The sequence below is a fragment of the Brachyistius frenatus genome, unplaced genomic scaffold (assembly GCF_029030835.1).
Source record: "Brachyistius frenatus isolate BFR_SWC_R1_liver_20210118 unplaced genomic scaffold, ASM2903083v1 Contig_115, whole genome shotgun sequence".
Taxonomy (NCBI): Eukaryota; Metazoa; Chordata; class Actinopteri; family Embiotocidae; genus Brachyistius; species Brachyistius frenatus.
In genome coordinates this window covers 807,501-823,569 of record NW_027210714.1, presented here as the reverse complement: position 1 = coordinate 823,569, position 16,069 = coordinate 807,501, and the positions used below count along the sequence as shown (strand labels likewise).

At 41.1% G+C, this 16,069-nt stretch overlaps 2 protein-coding genes across 2 annotated transcripts in view; one reads left to right on the top strand and one right to left on the bottom strand.

Moving 5' to 3' along the window:
- The first annotated feature begins 11,979 nt into the window (after positions 1–11,979).
- chac2 (ChaC, cation transport regulator homolog 2 (E. coli)) lies at positions 11,980–15,598 on the top strand. Its single transcript, XM_069713043.1, has 3 exons — positions 11,980–12,596; positions 13,340–13,375; positions 13,734–15,598. Exons 1-3 carry the CDS (start codon positions 12,462–12,464, stop codon positions 14,115–14,117), a joined length of 555 nt encoding a protein of 184 aa, XP_069569144.1. The 5' UTR covers positions 11,980–12,461; the 3' UTR covers positions 14,118–15,598.
- A 60-nt stretch (positions 15,599–15,658) lies between these two features.
- LOC138629388 (proteasome activator complex subunit 4B-like) overlaps positions 15,659–16,069 on the bottom strand; it is a 34,993-nt gene continuing 34,582 nt past the window's right edge. The window contains exon 47 of the mRNA XM_069713044.1: positions 15,659–16,069. This exon is cut by the window's right edge and continues 752 nt beyond it. The gene's annotated coding sequence lies outside the window, so the exon portion shown is untranslated.

Below are 16,069 nucleotides of genomic sequence, written 5' to 3'. Positions count from 1 at the left end.
GTCCGGGTGGGTCTCTGTGTGTGTGTGTGTGTGGTAGGAGAGGTCACCTCCCTGCAATCTTACTCTCATTTATAACAATAGCGCTGACCTGTCCTCATCAAAGGATTGCAATTTCTTAACACAAACAACATTAGCCCATGTGCACAAACATGCACACACGGGGGCCGACACTCGTGCACAGGCACGCACGCGAACCTGCAGTCCATCTGTGTATGGATCTGTGTGTCATTAGAACTCTCAGCAGGCATTAGCATTGATCATCTGACCAGCAGATGGAGAGTGACCGACAAGGACCAAACAAATCCCGTCTGTGTGTGTGTGTGTGTGTGTGTGTGTGTGTGTGTGTGTGTGTGTGTGTGCGCACGGAAGTGGGTGAACAGGTTAAATGAGAGGGAGGGAGTTGTGTGTGGGCTTGCTTACATGTGTGGCCAAATGGGGGGGAAAAAAAATAGCCAGATCCATAGTTCATTAGCCCTCGCGCTACTGATTTACGTTTGTGTGAGTGGACACGTGCAGAGCTTCGTGTGTGTCTGTGCACATGAAAATGACCATAAATCGTGACCAAAGAGCTGCTGGTGGTTGTCATGGCGATGTAGTCGGTCTCTGCCCGCGGCACATCGTGCCCTACAGTTAGGAGTCGAGGGTCAGAGCAGTTTTGTGCTGTGGTCCAGACTTTCAGAGTGGGTGATGAAGAGCAAAACCAGCAACAAGGAACGCACAGCCACCTTTTTACCTTTGACCCTTGACCTTTCATCTTGTGGCATCCAATATGTTATATTAGCTGGAGATGGACACCCCTACGGCGCCCTGACACGTGAAGCTACATTCACCTCACAGAGCAAGAAAGGAAGGAATCAGATAAAGTGGGTACACCTGCAAAGTACAAACACTCACACACACGCACACACACACACACACACACACACACACGCACACACACACACACACACACACACACACACACACACACACACACACACACACATATATCAGGAGGAAAGCACAATGGGATTTTATACATTATGGCCACAACTATGCAGACCCCAAATATTACACTCATGCTGTAGGGGATGGAGGGCGCTTAGTAGAAAAGGCACGGGTGTAAATATGGAAATTGACTCTGGCTGAACTCCATTTGTTTGTGTATGCCAGTTTACTGTTACACTTTCATGTCTTACAGGGACATTTGAATGGAATGCAGCCATCATTAATTAAAAGCACGGTTTAAAAAAATAAGGATGAGCATTAATCTTGGAACAGCCTCCGATTCATCTCCCATTCAGCCACAAGAGATCGAGTGAGTGTAGATTTTGGGGGGTGAGTCTGGCTCACACTCAGCACTCCCAACTCGTCCCAAAGGTATCGAAGGTGGTGGAGGTCAAGGCTCAGGCTGCAGGCCACTCAGATTCTTCCACACCAAATTACCAAACTGATAAAAAAAAAAAAAAAAAAGTTTTTTTGTTTTTTTTTTTTTTTTTACATATATGATTGCTTTGCTACATTTCAACAACAAAAGGCCTTCTGGACTGGAAACTCAAGCTGGAGGGACGCTATTGTCTTGTTCAAGATCTTTGCTGTAGCATCAAAATTTCCTTTCATTAAAAACCACCACAGACCAGAAGCGCACTAAATGTAGTTTGCATTGATTACACACATGAAGTGCCCCATTTGTGTGTCTTTGTGTTCAGGAGCATGCAGGTGCAAGTGTGAACACTCAAGCCATGGTGGAGAGGGGGAGCATGAATTAGGAAGTGTGAGGCAGGGAGAGGAGGGTTACTATGACAACAGGGGAGAATGTTCCAGGTGACAGTGAGATCGTTGAGATGCTAATTGTCCATTTTCAATCCTCCATAAAGTTTAACAGCCACTCTGCCTCCACATGTTATTCTAACTCAGTCACAGAGTATACCTCTGGGATGTACAGCCATTCCTCCCGCCCTCTAGCCCTCTTTTTTTTTTCACTTATTATGACACCCCATCCTCCCTTCACACCCCTTCATCTCCTCCTCCTTCCTCCTACCATCACAGGCAGAGAGAAGGAGACTATGTAAATATCGTAGACGATCTGGAGCATATGTGAGCAACTCTCATGAGGCCAACCAACACCTGATCATCAGGCTCTCTCCCATCCATCTCTCTTTCGCTCTCGTCCTTGCTTTCCTCCCCTCTCCTCATTTCCTCCTGTCCAAATTCATCTCCCTCTTGGTTCCCTCTCCATTTTTACCCCCCACCACCACCACCACTACCCTCCTCCTCCTCCTCCTCCTCCTCCTCCCGCTCCTCAACCCTCCCGCTGTTTATCTCCACCACCGCTCCCTCCCAATGCACTGCGTTTAACCACTTTGTTCCCCTTTAAGATAAAGATAATTAAATCAGCAGCTAAATGAGAGCGACTGTGCTGCTGGCGTCACCATGGTAGCACTTTGATGTTCTATTTCAGCGCGATAGTATCAACAGCAACTCATCAGTCCCAAACTACTGTTACACACGCTCACACACAATCACACACATATGGATGGGTCATGCATTCACAAGCGCACGTTCCACTTACTACCGCCCACCTCCTCCTACTCTTACTGTACACACAAAGACAGATTTGACACGCTAAGCTCTACTGTCTTAGGCCTTATTTCTTGTCATCCAACCACAGCATTCTTTACTGCTGATCTCACCCACTTCTCTTCCTTCTTTCCTTCCCTCTCCCTCTCTCCCTCTCCAGACCCCACTATCTCTCTCAATTATAATCTTATGCCGCTCTCCCTCGCTCTCTCTCTCTCTCTCTCTCTCTCTCTCCCCCGCCTCCTTCCTCCCGATCAGCAGGTTGCTAGGCAACTGTGCTCCATTGATCTAGGGGAGCACGATGACAAGCTCCCACAACTGTCATGAAAACACACGCGCACACACACACACACACACACACACACACAGGCACACACATGAATACACATATAGTTATTGGAGATGTCTAGTAGCACCTTTAGAATGAAGGCGTCCGCTTATCTGATAAAGACAAGGAACGGGAGGAGAGAAGGAGGAGGGACACAGTGATACAAATGAGAGAAGAGGAAGAGGAGGAGGAGGAGGAGGAGAGAATGGTTCTTTATGTTGCTTACCTACTCATCCCCTCCCTTCACTGTTTTCATTCTCATTTGTTCTTCCCCCAACTTTCCTATGTAACCCTTACCATCCCTGGAAAACAATTACCTCCCCTGGCGGCCCTGGCTAAATTTCCAATCTGACCCATCACACAGTCACGGCCACCTCATCATCGCCAGCTACAAACTGTCTCCATTCCATTCGTGCCTGCCCTTCACCGCTTATTACTCGCACTGCCACAATAAAATGAAACAATGGCGAAGATGGTGGCGTAAGAAAGCGAGGCAGCATCTGTAAGTGGTAAAGGATCCAAGGACACGGTGTAGAATGGATAGATTTTCATTAACACATACGGCTTCAAGTGATGTCAGGTCTTAAATATTAAATTTGACCAAGTTGCTCAAATGAGTAGTTTTAATTCAGCAAATATGCGTTTTCACTTTCTATCTAACAGTGAGATGACAATATTGATACCACTATTATTTGTTAAAAAATAAATAGGACAGCCAAAGGAATAGCAAATACAAAGGAATCAAAAAACTGTGTTTTCCTTTATGTGCTTTTTTTTTTTCTTCTTTCCAGTAATGCGGTTTTTTCGGAGGTTTTTTTTTACACTTTGCTGTCTGTTGGGTTTAAAAACAACAACAAGATAAAACATGCTAATTAGTGAGCTTTAGAGGTGCTTTACTTTTGGCCACACCCAAGCTAACAATTTCCTCTGGCTTTTTAGTCTTTATTCAAAGCTAAATCAATCAGCTGCAGCTTTATATTTACAGACATGACACAGGCGTTGAAAGTGAATACGTTTATACCCCTTAAATTTTGAACTTTTCCTTTAAGTGTTATTGTTTCTTAGAAATTCAGTGTTAAGATTTTCATTCAGCAGCACTGTGTAACGGATTATTTGTTGCAATCATATGTAGATCATACGACCAACATTTCAAAGTAGGAACCAGCACTTTTGACATCATAGATAGATTTGCAATGATCGTGGTTGTGGTTGCAGATTATAGAAGAGTGGACTATTGGTCGCTTAGAGGTCTGCGTCGATGGTTATAGTTATTTGATTACTTCTTTTCAAAAGAACGTAAATCAAACTTCTTCACATAGTCGACACACAATCCCAAAGAATCAAGGATGTCTCAAGTTCAACACATTTGTATCGAATGTATGGAGATGTCTTAGGAACGTACCACAAACTGATTTCCCTTCCGTTCTTCCTTTCTGTGCTTCACAATGCCAGGTTACAGTGGTCATGGTGTGCTTTGTGCATATATTGTAGTTAGCACCATTATTGATGACATAATTACTTTCTGGACTTTGTGTAATCACTTCATCATAAGGATTCAGGATGCTCACGTATGAAGAAGCCATTTTACTGTGATAGTTTTATCTCAGACGTTGCATCAACACCTTTCAGGCGTTGTAGTGAAGACTTGCCCCTATATATCATTTCTTGGGTCTTGTATGATATGTAGTATATACAGAATATATAGTACCGAGCCCTTGTACTTATCAGTCAATCCTACAAACTGAACACTAAACGAATTCTGAATGGAGCGCCGCAAGGCTGTGGCAGAGAAGAATGGTACTTTGAGATAAAGACCTTGAGATGCATCGGTAAAAACTCCAAAAGAATGAAAATGACTTCATCGCTATCAAATAAGATAAAGTCAGAAGTAAATATGCTTAATGGACTATGAATGAAAAGCTTGAAGACATTCATCTACTTGCAAATGATTTCATTTGCAAATGATTTCCTTTACTGCAATGAATAATTTTATTCAGAGAAGGCAGTATAGATTTTCTGGTTACAAGAGAGAATTAATACAATTACTGATTTCAGCCTTGAAATACTCGTTTAAGGTCAGCGTATGTACCGCAGATGACAGTATTTACAGCAGAAACAGAAAATTTGTATTTTCTGTGGCTACCAGCCGTGAGTCTGTCAAGTGTCGAGAGCAAAATGTTCCATCTCCAGCCGGAGTGACAGACTCCCTTTCATCATATCAAGTCAGTCCACTTCACCTGCCAAGCTCAACATATTCATTGACAGCGCGATTTTTCTTTGTCAGCCTCAGTCAGCCGTGCGCCTCTAAAATAAACACATAGTTAAGATCAGAAAAGGAATAAAATGGAATGAGAAAAGAACTTTCATGAATCCCCAGTCTCTTACAACTCTCCATCTAAGCTTTCCTCCCCCACTCCAGTTCTTTCTCTTGACTTCACTACAGACTCCAGCAGCTTTGTGCTGGCTCTTCTCCAGCAATTATCTGGTTGGTTCCACTCTGACGCAACTCAGACTCCACTCATCTTCTTCTTCGTCATCAGCTCCTGCTTCCTCAGTAAAAGCGAGACTCCCTCTCTGACATCAACTCCCACTCATCTCCAGAATGGGCATCAGCTCTATCTTTGCTCAAATTTTTCTCTGGCTCTGACTAAATCTGCTCTGCATCTCCTCTGTGGCTCTTCAGCCAGATTGACACCAACACTGGCTCTGCTCTGATATGGCCATAACTCCATCTTGGCCCTGACTGCATGCCAGTTGTCCATCAGCTCTGGCAGAGTCATCTCTGCACTTAAACTTCAGACCCAAGCCTGCCCTCTTTCCAATCCAAAAGTTATGCCAGCGCAACGCCAAGACTTTCTTTTCTACCCCAAGTTCTGCTTGAGTAATTAACACAAGTGCAGCCTATTTCAAGTCTTGCGGTGCTCTACGGATGGCAATCTTGTTCTCATTTGTTCAGTCCACCTCTTTAGTTCAGCCTGAAATATCTCAACAACTATCAAAAGGATTGCCAGCAATTTTTTTTTTTTCAACATTAATGGGTTTTAGACAATGTGATTTTGGAGACCCACTTTGTTTTGTTAGGCTGGTATTACCCAAATACTCTTGTATATATGGGTCTGGACACATTCCAGTGGGCATTGTTTTCAGTGGTTGCATCCTAACTGCCATAGACCTCAGGTTCCTTCTGAAACTACTGGAGCAACTTTCAGCCAATTGGCATTGACCACCATATAATGTATGTTGTGCGCCAACACACGCCATTATTGGAACTGCACTTAGAAACAGACACTCGACTTCAGTGTGATTGCACTTGGCTAACCCCATTGGTCGCTGAATGGCCGGCTTTCAGAAAGCCTTTGCAAACCTTAATACAACTTGGGTTGGCAGACTATGATCACAGTGAAGACTGAACCTTTAAGCAATAATTGAGGGAAGCGAGGCTAGTCATGAAAGGCCATCAAATTTGGTGAAAATATTCTCTGTGTCGACAGGATGAATCCTGCTGATTGTGATGATTCCCTGAACTTTCCTTTAGTGCCATGGAACATATGCTACATGGATTGGCAAAAAAAATAAAAATTGACATTCATATTTATGTCATATCTATATCACTTATTGATCATCTAATTGTCCTCCAGCACCGCCGTGAGGTTTACATTTGTGGTTCTGAGTGAAATATCGCAACACCTAACCAGTGGACTGTCATGAACTTTAAGTGTGGACATTCATGCTGCCCAACTGTGAAACTGTTTTTTTTTTTGTTTAGCACTACCATAATTACTCAAATTGTATGGTCATCTCAGCGTATAGCTCAAAGCATTGCTGCACATGAGTACAAGCTCACAGATCCGCCAGCGTGGAAGTGGGCACTTGATCTACTCTGAGATCAAGGTGAACAGCCATGCTGCCTCTGTCAGGGTCAGTTTTTTTTTTTATCTACACCGAGCTCTCTCTCCTAGAATACCACTCAGACGTGAAATTCTTTTCATTGCTGCTTGAGGACGACCATCAGTCCAAATGCTGTAGTGTTAGATTGATGTAATGCAGACAGTGTCACTGGTTTGGAGAGAAACAGGGGCCATAGGTGCCTACTCTTTCTTAGCAAATACTTTTGAATGGTTTCATTCTCTTCTATTTAAAACATAACCTCTGAAACATTCCCATTTTTATTTGCCCAAAAAAGACTAACAGCATGGTTGAACCAACGCAGCTCTGTGTCATAACGTCCAATTCCTCATTGCTGTTTATTATTACTTTTTTATGAATAGATCCACATTTTTACATCCCACACATCCCCTGGGTCACAAATTGTGCTGTGGAGTCTGCCACATAGTGTGCCGTTCCCAAGATGGAGTTAATTTTAAACTGGTCAATCTGGCAGTTTGAAAAACCAAAGGAAGTCCCTTGTGATATAACACTTCATGGTTCTCACTCAAACATCCTGATAAAGTTATAGCTTTGGAGAAAGCAGAGCTCAAGGAAGCTTTAGAGTATTAGTTTCCTTTGCAATGACTTGACTTAAGCCTTATTTATACCAATTTTGGGAGAAAATATCTCAAATCCCTTTAGCATCGTCAGTTCCAAGTGTGATATATCGGCATTTTTGTATGTGCAGGAAGAACAAGAATACAAATTGGTTGACTGGGCAGCTGATTTTTCTTTCTGAGATTACAATTTAGACAATACATTTATTTGAGGTAAAAATAAAATGAAGAAAAAATAGCTATGTTTAACTGCACTGCTGTCTGATGTTTTCCTCTTTGATATCAGTTAATGAGAAAAAGTAGCTTGTGCTTCGCTGTTGTAAAGCATAATACAATTTGGGCTTATGAAAGCCTATGTTTTTAAGAACATGAATGAACAGAAGATATTGCTCTCTTCTTAGTGGTTTAGAAAAGCAAATACCAAAGAGTCCACAGCTTCTTTCATTTCATTATCAGCATTTCAATCAAAAGAGCCTTCTCAAGGCAAAGCAATGGCACTTTTTTTTAATTTTTGTATCCCCCACAGTTTTTTTGGGCAGAAACTTCAACTTTACATAAATTTAGAAATATTAAAATATGTTAACAGATGATTCTATCATCACATGGACTCCTAATGTTTTGGCTTTTGTTTCTGATGAGACAAAAGAGAACACAGCATTCATCATCCATGAAACTTTCCCATTTTTATCATCATCTCTATTACTACATCAACAATGTTTGAAGACAGAGGAAGTATATCAGTCATGCCAATGTGAACATGATTCGCTCGTTCTATTATTCTAATTAGTCAATGCTTGTGCTGGTCCAACGTTTTTTACAAATTAGGTTTTTGCAGTCTCAGTGTAAAAACGGAGTCAAAATAGATAATATTGACTTGGTAATAATGACTTTCTTATCTCACAGTCCTTCATATCATCATTATTAGTTATACCCAGAATTGATTCACATTCTCTGGCAAGTACAACTGCACTGATGTGGCTGCATTCAGCGAGCTTGTATTTGAGCCTGTTAGAGAAATCTCAGGAGTCATATGAGCAGTTCAGGATCAAACAGTCTGAGGCCTCAGAGCCCAAAATGGCCCACTCAACTCTGCTCTCTGCATATAGTGGACTTTTATAGCTCAGCTGGCCGATTCCTCACTATGGCTGCTGAGATGGAGTCAGCGGTTCAAGAGCTTTTTTTGTGTGTGAAAACACTGCTGCTGGAGTGAGTCAATATGGAGGAGACCTCTGGATGGGTTTTGTAGACCTCAATTGCTGCAGGAGGAAAACTAAATACTGGAGGTTAGTCAGATGATCCTGCAGGTGGATGGCAGGAAGAAAAGGATCCACTATCTGAAGAAATCTCTTTTCAAAGCTCAACCAGAGAGGGAAGAGCAGTTGAAAGAGTAGAGGAACAGACTAAAGACAGTAACAGTGGTGGCGCATGTTTGCTCAGTATGAGCAATAACAAGAAATATTGATTGTAAATTGATTAAAGTGGCCTGCACTGTGAAATACAGCCTATTAAATAGCTTTCCACCTTCGGCTGGAATACACAAACTCAAAAGAAGTTCTGAATGTTGAAAGCTCTATTTAGCAAAGCGCCGTGTAACTGGGTTTACCAGAATAATGCCTTGGCACAAAATACAAAGGACTGAGAGGGAAACAGACCCATTTTCTTGGATTCTTGGTCTCAACAAGAAAACCCACTCAGAGAAGGGCAGAGAGTACAAGAAAACAGACTGGTGAGTGTAACTCGTCTTAAAGGGGCACTTGTGTGATTTAGTATTGTACTTCCATAAAACCGAGGGACATGCAAGACAGATTTAAAAAAAAAAAAAAAAAAAGAATGGTCAAAATCAATGAAGCACAGGCCGACATATCCTGATTTTCAGTCCCTAGTATGAGTCACGCTCTAAAAGCACTGCGATCCTACATTTCCCGTGAGGTAATTAAATGGCACCTTTTGTTACACACTCTGTGCTTAATAACTGCCCAAACATTTCAAATAGCACGCTTTCAACTGAGAAGTCATGCCAAATTAAATTCCAAAAATACGTCATCATTTCATACCTCCCAGAAGAAAGGATCATTTTCTGCTCTAGTGCCTCTATTGATAGGATGACATCACTATTTGAAAATGATGTTGTTGTTGTTGTTTTTTTTACCAGGCATTGCTGTGGATAAGGTTGATTACCTTTTAAGGGAAAAAAAATAACTGGGTTAAGTTCGAGAAATATCGTGGTTTGACTTAGAATTACCACTTTGTTGAGGTTAGAGGACCTTTGTTGTCATGGTTACAGCAATAAAAGCATGTGGTTAAGGTCAGGAAACAACTGCGGCCATAGTAAAAAAAAAGAAAAAGAGAAGCATTGAATGTCTCCTGTGTCTGGTCTGATGTTTTGGTCATCCATCCGCCCCGATCTGTCCTCAGAGGACTTTGTGGCTCGATGATGACGCCACCTGACCTCCTCCTTTTGGGTCCAAATGGATAAGTGCTTCGTTTGAGGGCTTGATGAGCTCCCCCCAAAGCCACAGAGAACATTGTACAACTATTTTCACAGGCTGTGTAGTGCTCATCTCGTCAAGGAAACCGATTTTGACGCGTAAAATTTGTAGTGTCCCTTTAAATGCGAAAAGAAAAACATGATTAGATGGCATGTTGTTGACTCAAATGCAGCCTTCCTAAATGAAAGTGAGCTTGTACAAATGAACAAAAGACAGGAAAAGTGGTTGAGTGTAGCTCTATCTTGGCCACCTCCCTGATGAATAAACAGAAGACAGTGCAGGAAGAGAATAGGAAGGTTTAGGAGCAGCTCTGCAGTTGGAGAAGGAACACAAAGAGAGGAGGAGCGTGGGGAGAAGAGACTGGAACTGAGAGGATATGCTTGTTAGAGAAGGCCTATGAGAATAAAATGAACTTAATGTAACATGTATGGAGAAAGCGATGGAGGAAGAGACTGGGAAAAAGCCACCTACATACCAACAGCGACGAATTGTTTTGGAATAATGACTTATTTGATTTGTCACGATTATCCTGTTGACACAAGTATTTGGATTACTTTGGGAATAAAGGGTGGATTATAGTAGATTTAGTTTGGATTTTTGAAGCCATTTAATGCTTGTGGTCTCTTTTAGAACTGAAAGCTACACTGAATAGAAATTGGGTCTTTACATTGGTACTGAAGTAGACAGAGGAAAAGAACATTTTACAGTAAATTCTATTCACATTCATCCCTCCCGAGTTATTGTCACATTTACTCCTACGTCTTTGTTTACCATCTTCCGAACAAGAGATAACAAATTTGCCAAATTCACCTAGTTAAGGCTCATACAGCATATTTTCTTCAGCAGAGAAAATATAACATATTCTGCCTCTTGTCTCTTAGAAAACAAACACGATGTAGAAAAGTCTGTTTACATTCCCCTAAATGTCTGTGTTGTTTGTCATCTTAATAAGACGCAAACAAATAGCAGGGGAAAAAAAAATTAAAAAAAAAAATCACAATTTATTATTTCTTAGAGAAATGTGTCCCTGTCAAAGACAAATGCTACAAAATAAGGCACGATCATGAGACGATTAGTAAGCTGTTGGTGGTGTTGATTCGCATGTGGATGAGATAATTACATGTATATTAGGTTTAAGATATTTTGAGCAGATTTAGCTTGGTGGCTTACGTGTAATGGCACGTCTGTGTAGCTGAATGGAGGGTTATTGTTAGTATAGAAATATCTCATTATTTTCACAGCATGGGGCATTCACACTACTTTAAACTGCTGCATTTACAGAACAGCCTGTTATAAATTACAGGAGGCGTTATGAGATGAAAAACAAGAAGGATATAATTTTGAGTTGGCGGCCACATGTTTCTGGAGCAGTTGACGTGGTTATTGTTTTCACAGTCATTTCCACATTTTAGACAGCCTTCGGTCCTCTGTTGTCTTCCAGTGACAAGCTCCGCCGCAGCAGGTCTGCCTTCGGTGTCTTGAACAGGGGGTGTCTTTATAGCAGATGTTTCCTCTGCAACATATTCCAACCCAACTGGGGATTTCCACCGCAGATCTCCCTCTCTAAACTGGAGCCTGGTACATTACATAAAAGATTTGCTGACTAGTCTCTCTCAGACGCAGAACAAGTAGGGCTCCTGTGCACGGAGCTGACATTACAAGCCAGACTGTTGCTGTCCACTTTATTTGGTTCTGAATCAGTGCTCACCACGGCACACGTGAAGAGCATTTTATATGGGAGAGTACATCATGATACTCTGTGCGAAATAGAAAGTCAGCACCCCCTGGTGTCAGGATGGAAACTCGTGCGTTATCTGTTCCACTTCAAGTGCAAGTCACAAGTGTAAAAAAAACCAAACACGTTTATTATTCTTTGATATATCCATTATACTAAAAACAACCAGTACAAGGTCAAAATCAATGCTTAGTGGCTTATGTGGTTTGATCAGTGTTGGATACAAATTCTGATGTAGTGATATAAACATAAAAGTAAGTATGGCATATACAGCACCCGATTGTTATGGGATTGCCCTGGCCACCTGTCGAACTTGAACTATTTCCGTAGTCGAAGTGTTGTGATTGGACATTTAGTATGTCACGTTGACAAGGTTTTGCTCTTTTCTGTACCTTTCGACCTAAATGAGAGTCGAGTCACCGAAGTAGCTAAAAAAACATCCGGAATGACGGCTTCGCCTTCAAAATAAAAGCCCTTCGGTTCAAAAATAAGCGGCTGTGACGGTAAAGCCCAGGGTCTAATGAAAGCTCTACGGAAAGATTGGAGCTTTTATTTGAATCGATGGCTGAATATCCACTGTGCAGTTTGAAATGTTGAGAAAATGGTCAATACGGTCGACGACTGCGGTTTATACTGAAAGTTATTCAGCGGAAGTTGGGGCACTTGCGTAATCCAGACGACTTGAAAATGTGTTCCTGGGACAGACCTTATAAGCATGTTTTTTGTTTGTTAATAAAGGTGAGCATGTCGGTCATTATAACACGATGACCATCGACTGAAGTTATAGTTGTTACAATAAAACGAAGCCGGTTCGTCCATCTCCATCCGTCCTTGTCGTTAAGGAAACGTGCGCTTACTGTCTTATCATGTGGGTTTTTGGCTACGGGTCCCTGATATGGAAAGTCGATTTTCCTTATGAAGAAAAAAAGATTGGTTTCATAAAAGGCTTCAGCCGTCGGTTTTGGCAGGGCAGTACCGACCACCGGGGAGTACCGGGCAAGGTGAGTGTTGATTTGGATATATACTGGCAAGTAAACAAAAAAGTCGTAACGTTAACTGATGCAATACTGAGTTGAGACAGTCTGTGGAGCTCAATTTGAATGTCTGACCAAGTACACATTGTACTTTAAAATGTCAATACATTTGGATTTATTGTGAGGCATCACGTTATATAACATATTGTGCTACTGGACTGTCTACTCCGGCGTTTGCTGCAAAAATATAGTTATAAATTCATTTGACTTTGTGTGTGTGGTTTCCACATTTTGCCCTTCCTTTGAGCCAGGTCATGACACAGCATATTGTAATCAAGTAGTCTGAGAAAACACCAGATTTCTGCCCTTTATTTTGGCTCCGTATTCAGGGTTTAGTAAATCCAGCCCAATACTTTTGGCCAATCATGGGCCATTTCCCAAGGAAGGTATTCCTATTGGCTCTTCTACAAACGCAGACGTGTATGCACGTCTCTTCAGATATTAAATGTGAATCAGTGGTGAAATAGTCTGTTGGAAAAGTTGCTATTACAGCATTGGTAACAAGTAGGAGGGCAACTAGGTTATGGTGATTTATACGGCGCGTCCCAGGTTATAGCTACATTGCAATATTGGTTATATTCTTACTGTAGCTTCACGGATCATTTTCCGAGTCTAACATCCCACAAACACCGGGATTTATTTGAAGACTTCTTTCATTTACATGTCTTCGTTTTTCAAAGTGTCTGATCCTCTGTTTGTGTCCTTTACAGCCTGGCCGGGTTGTCACACTGGTGGAGGATCCTAAGGTGAGTAATAACCCCTCTTAAACATAACGGTACTATACCTTACTCTGTAATGTGGCTACAACTATTAGGGGCAACCTGCCAGTTATTTTCTTGAGAAATGTGGCATTGTCGAAGGTCAAATAATAAAACTGCAATGAACTTCAATATTATAATAAAGCCCACGTTGGTTTCTTCAAATTGTATGTCTGATTCAAGATATTCCATTCACTACCGTTGAGGACTAAGAAACCAGCAAATACACACGTACAATGGTGGAGCCAGTCCACTTTGTTTTGTTTAAAATATTTCTATTTATTATGAACCCATTGTAAAAATCATTGCAGTTATTGTAGAGTTTTCTCCCTCGCCTCCTCTTCAGGGGTGTGTTTGGGGCGTCGCCTACAAGCTGCCGACAGGCCGGGAACAGGAAGTGAAGAGCTACCTCGACTACAGAGAAAAAGGTGGTTATCAGGTCATCACGGTGACCTTCCACCCCCGTCCACCACTCACTCCCTCGCCCAGCCAGACGCTGCTCTACATCGGCTCTCAGGACAATCCCGACTACCTCGGCCCCGCACCCATGGAGGAGATCGCCAACCAGATCATCAACTCTGTCGGTCCGAGTGGTAAAAATACAGAATACCTGTTTCAGCTGGCGGATGCTGTGAGGACTATTCTGCCTGAGGACTCAGACACACATCTGTTTTCTCTTGAAACTTTAGTAAGAGAAAGGCTACTAAATGGACAGAAACACTCAAAGTAGGTTGATTATGATTAAATAAAGACTTGATTCATTATTTATTTAACAGGCTGGATTTGTCAAGATAATCTCAGGGTTTAAGAACCACGAATATGGGGCCAATCTGGATATTTGTCAGGTACAGATATTCTCTTGACCTCTTTTGTGTCACACTGCACAGAAATGTCACCATACAGTGTCCATAAGTAGTGAAAGCCGCTTCAAAATAAAAAGGCAAGAACAGCATCCAAAAACTACATATGTAAATCACATAATAAGCTTTGAATATAGCAGCACAAATGAAAAAGGTTTAAATTCATGTTTTGAATGTAAATATATTCTGTCAATATTTATTTATTTTTTATTTTTTTCCCCCCAGTATAGTATTGAATAGGCGAGATTAGAAAAACTACAATACAAGTAAAAAAAATACAAAAATAAAACGGTTTATTTTTTATTAAGCGTTTAGCACTCAAAAGTTCAGATTATCTGGTTTATCAGGACTGTGGATTTCCTCTATTTTTATTATAGTTTTGTTCATAACATAACAAGAAAAACGAAACAATAGGTGCCCGCTATAATTTCTCAAATCCCTAGATGATGTGTTGAAGATATTTTCTTTTATTCACTGGTCCGAAAAGCAAACATACTCAGCTCTATGACGCAGATATCCCTTAAATGACACTGATCCCATCATTTTTCTTCAGGTCCATTATCAGGACGCATTCACAATTTGTTTTAATTTGGTTTATGACCAGATACCTGAAGAAAAATGACATTCCCATCAGCCTCAGCTGTAATTAGGTGTTAAGTGCCAATTAGCAAATATTAGCATGTTAACACGTTAACATAATGAACACTGTAAAAACAACTGGTGAAATTGCAGCCTTTCAGAGCCGTGAGCGTGCTGGTAGACAATTTTTCCCCATCTTACTGTACTTAGCCTTATTTTTCCTGACAGCTTGTTATAAATAAGTCACCACATTAACATAATGGGGCCTGTATTATGCTGCTTTGATTTTTGTGGGACAAATTTGGATTATAATGATTAAAAACAAGGAGAACAAGGTTTGCCACAAAGTTGAGATTCACGTTTGAATTTCTAAAACTAAACTTTAATATTAGGTTTACAAACAAACTCCGTCATGTTCAAGCACCCCCCTTTTTTTTTTTTTTTTTTTTTTTTTAAGAAGTTAATATCGTAATTATTTCCAAAGTTACTTAATAATGATTCGGCTTTGCTAAATACCCTGCATCTCTCTTCCTGATACCAAAACCACATTTCACAGCGGTTATCATTGTAGACACTGATAAACACTCGCACACAAACAGACACAATGTTTACTCCTACTTTGTCGCACTATCTGTACCTTTTGGCACACCAGCATCAGCTACCAGTTCCTTGTCCTCCTGCCAGCACACGTCTCAGCACAGTGAACATATCAAACTCAACAGCACTGCATCAACAAGGAGTCAACATGAAGAATAAAATAGTGACAGCTCTATTTGTGATCCTGTCTTTCTTAAACAAACACACACACACACACACACACACACACACACACACACACACACACACACACACACACACACACACACACACACACACACACACACACACACACACACACACACACAGTTGAACCAGTGTTTATTCCTTGTAGTGGCATCTGTACAACAAAACATTTGTTGGCACTAAACCAAAAACTAACCCTGCAAGAAAAAGCCTTAATGTTTGATTGCAGAGATAAAGTGCATGTATTTTATCTGGTCAGTGAACCCTACAAACATGCAGCACATCGCACTCACACTTCCTCCCTCAAACAAATGCATCTCACTTTGCAAATGATGCAATGAATTTATTTAACAGGAAATTATCGGTGCTGAACTATTGTGTAACACAACACTGTTATATAGGACAATGCCTCTGTAATTATTTAATGTTATACACTAATAGGTATATATGCTTATAAGTG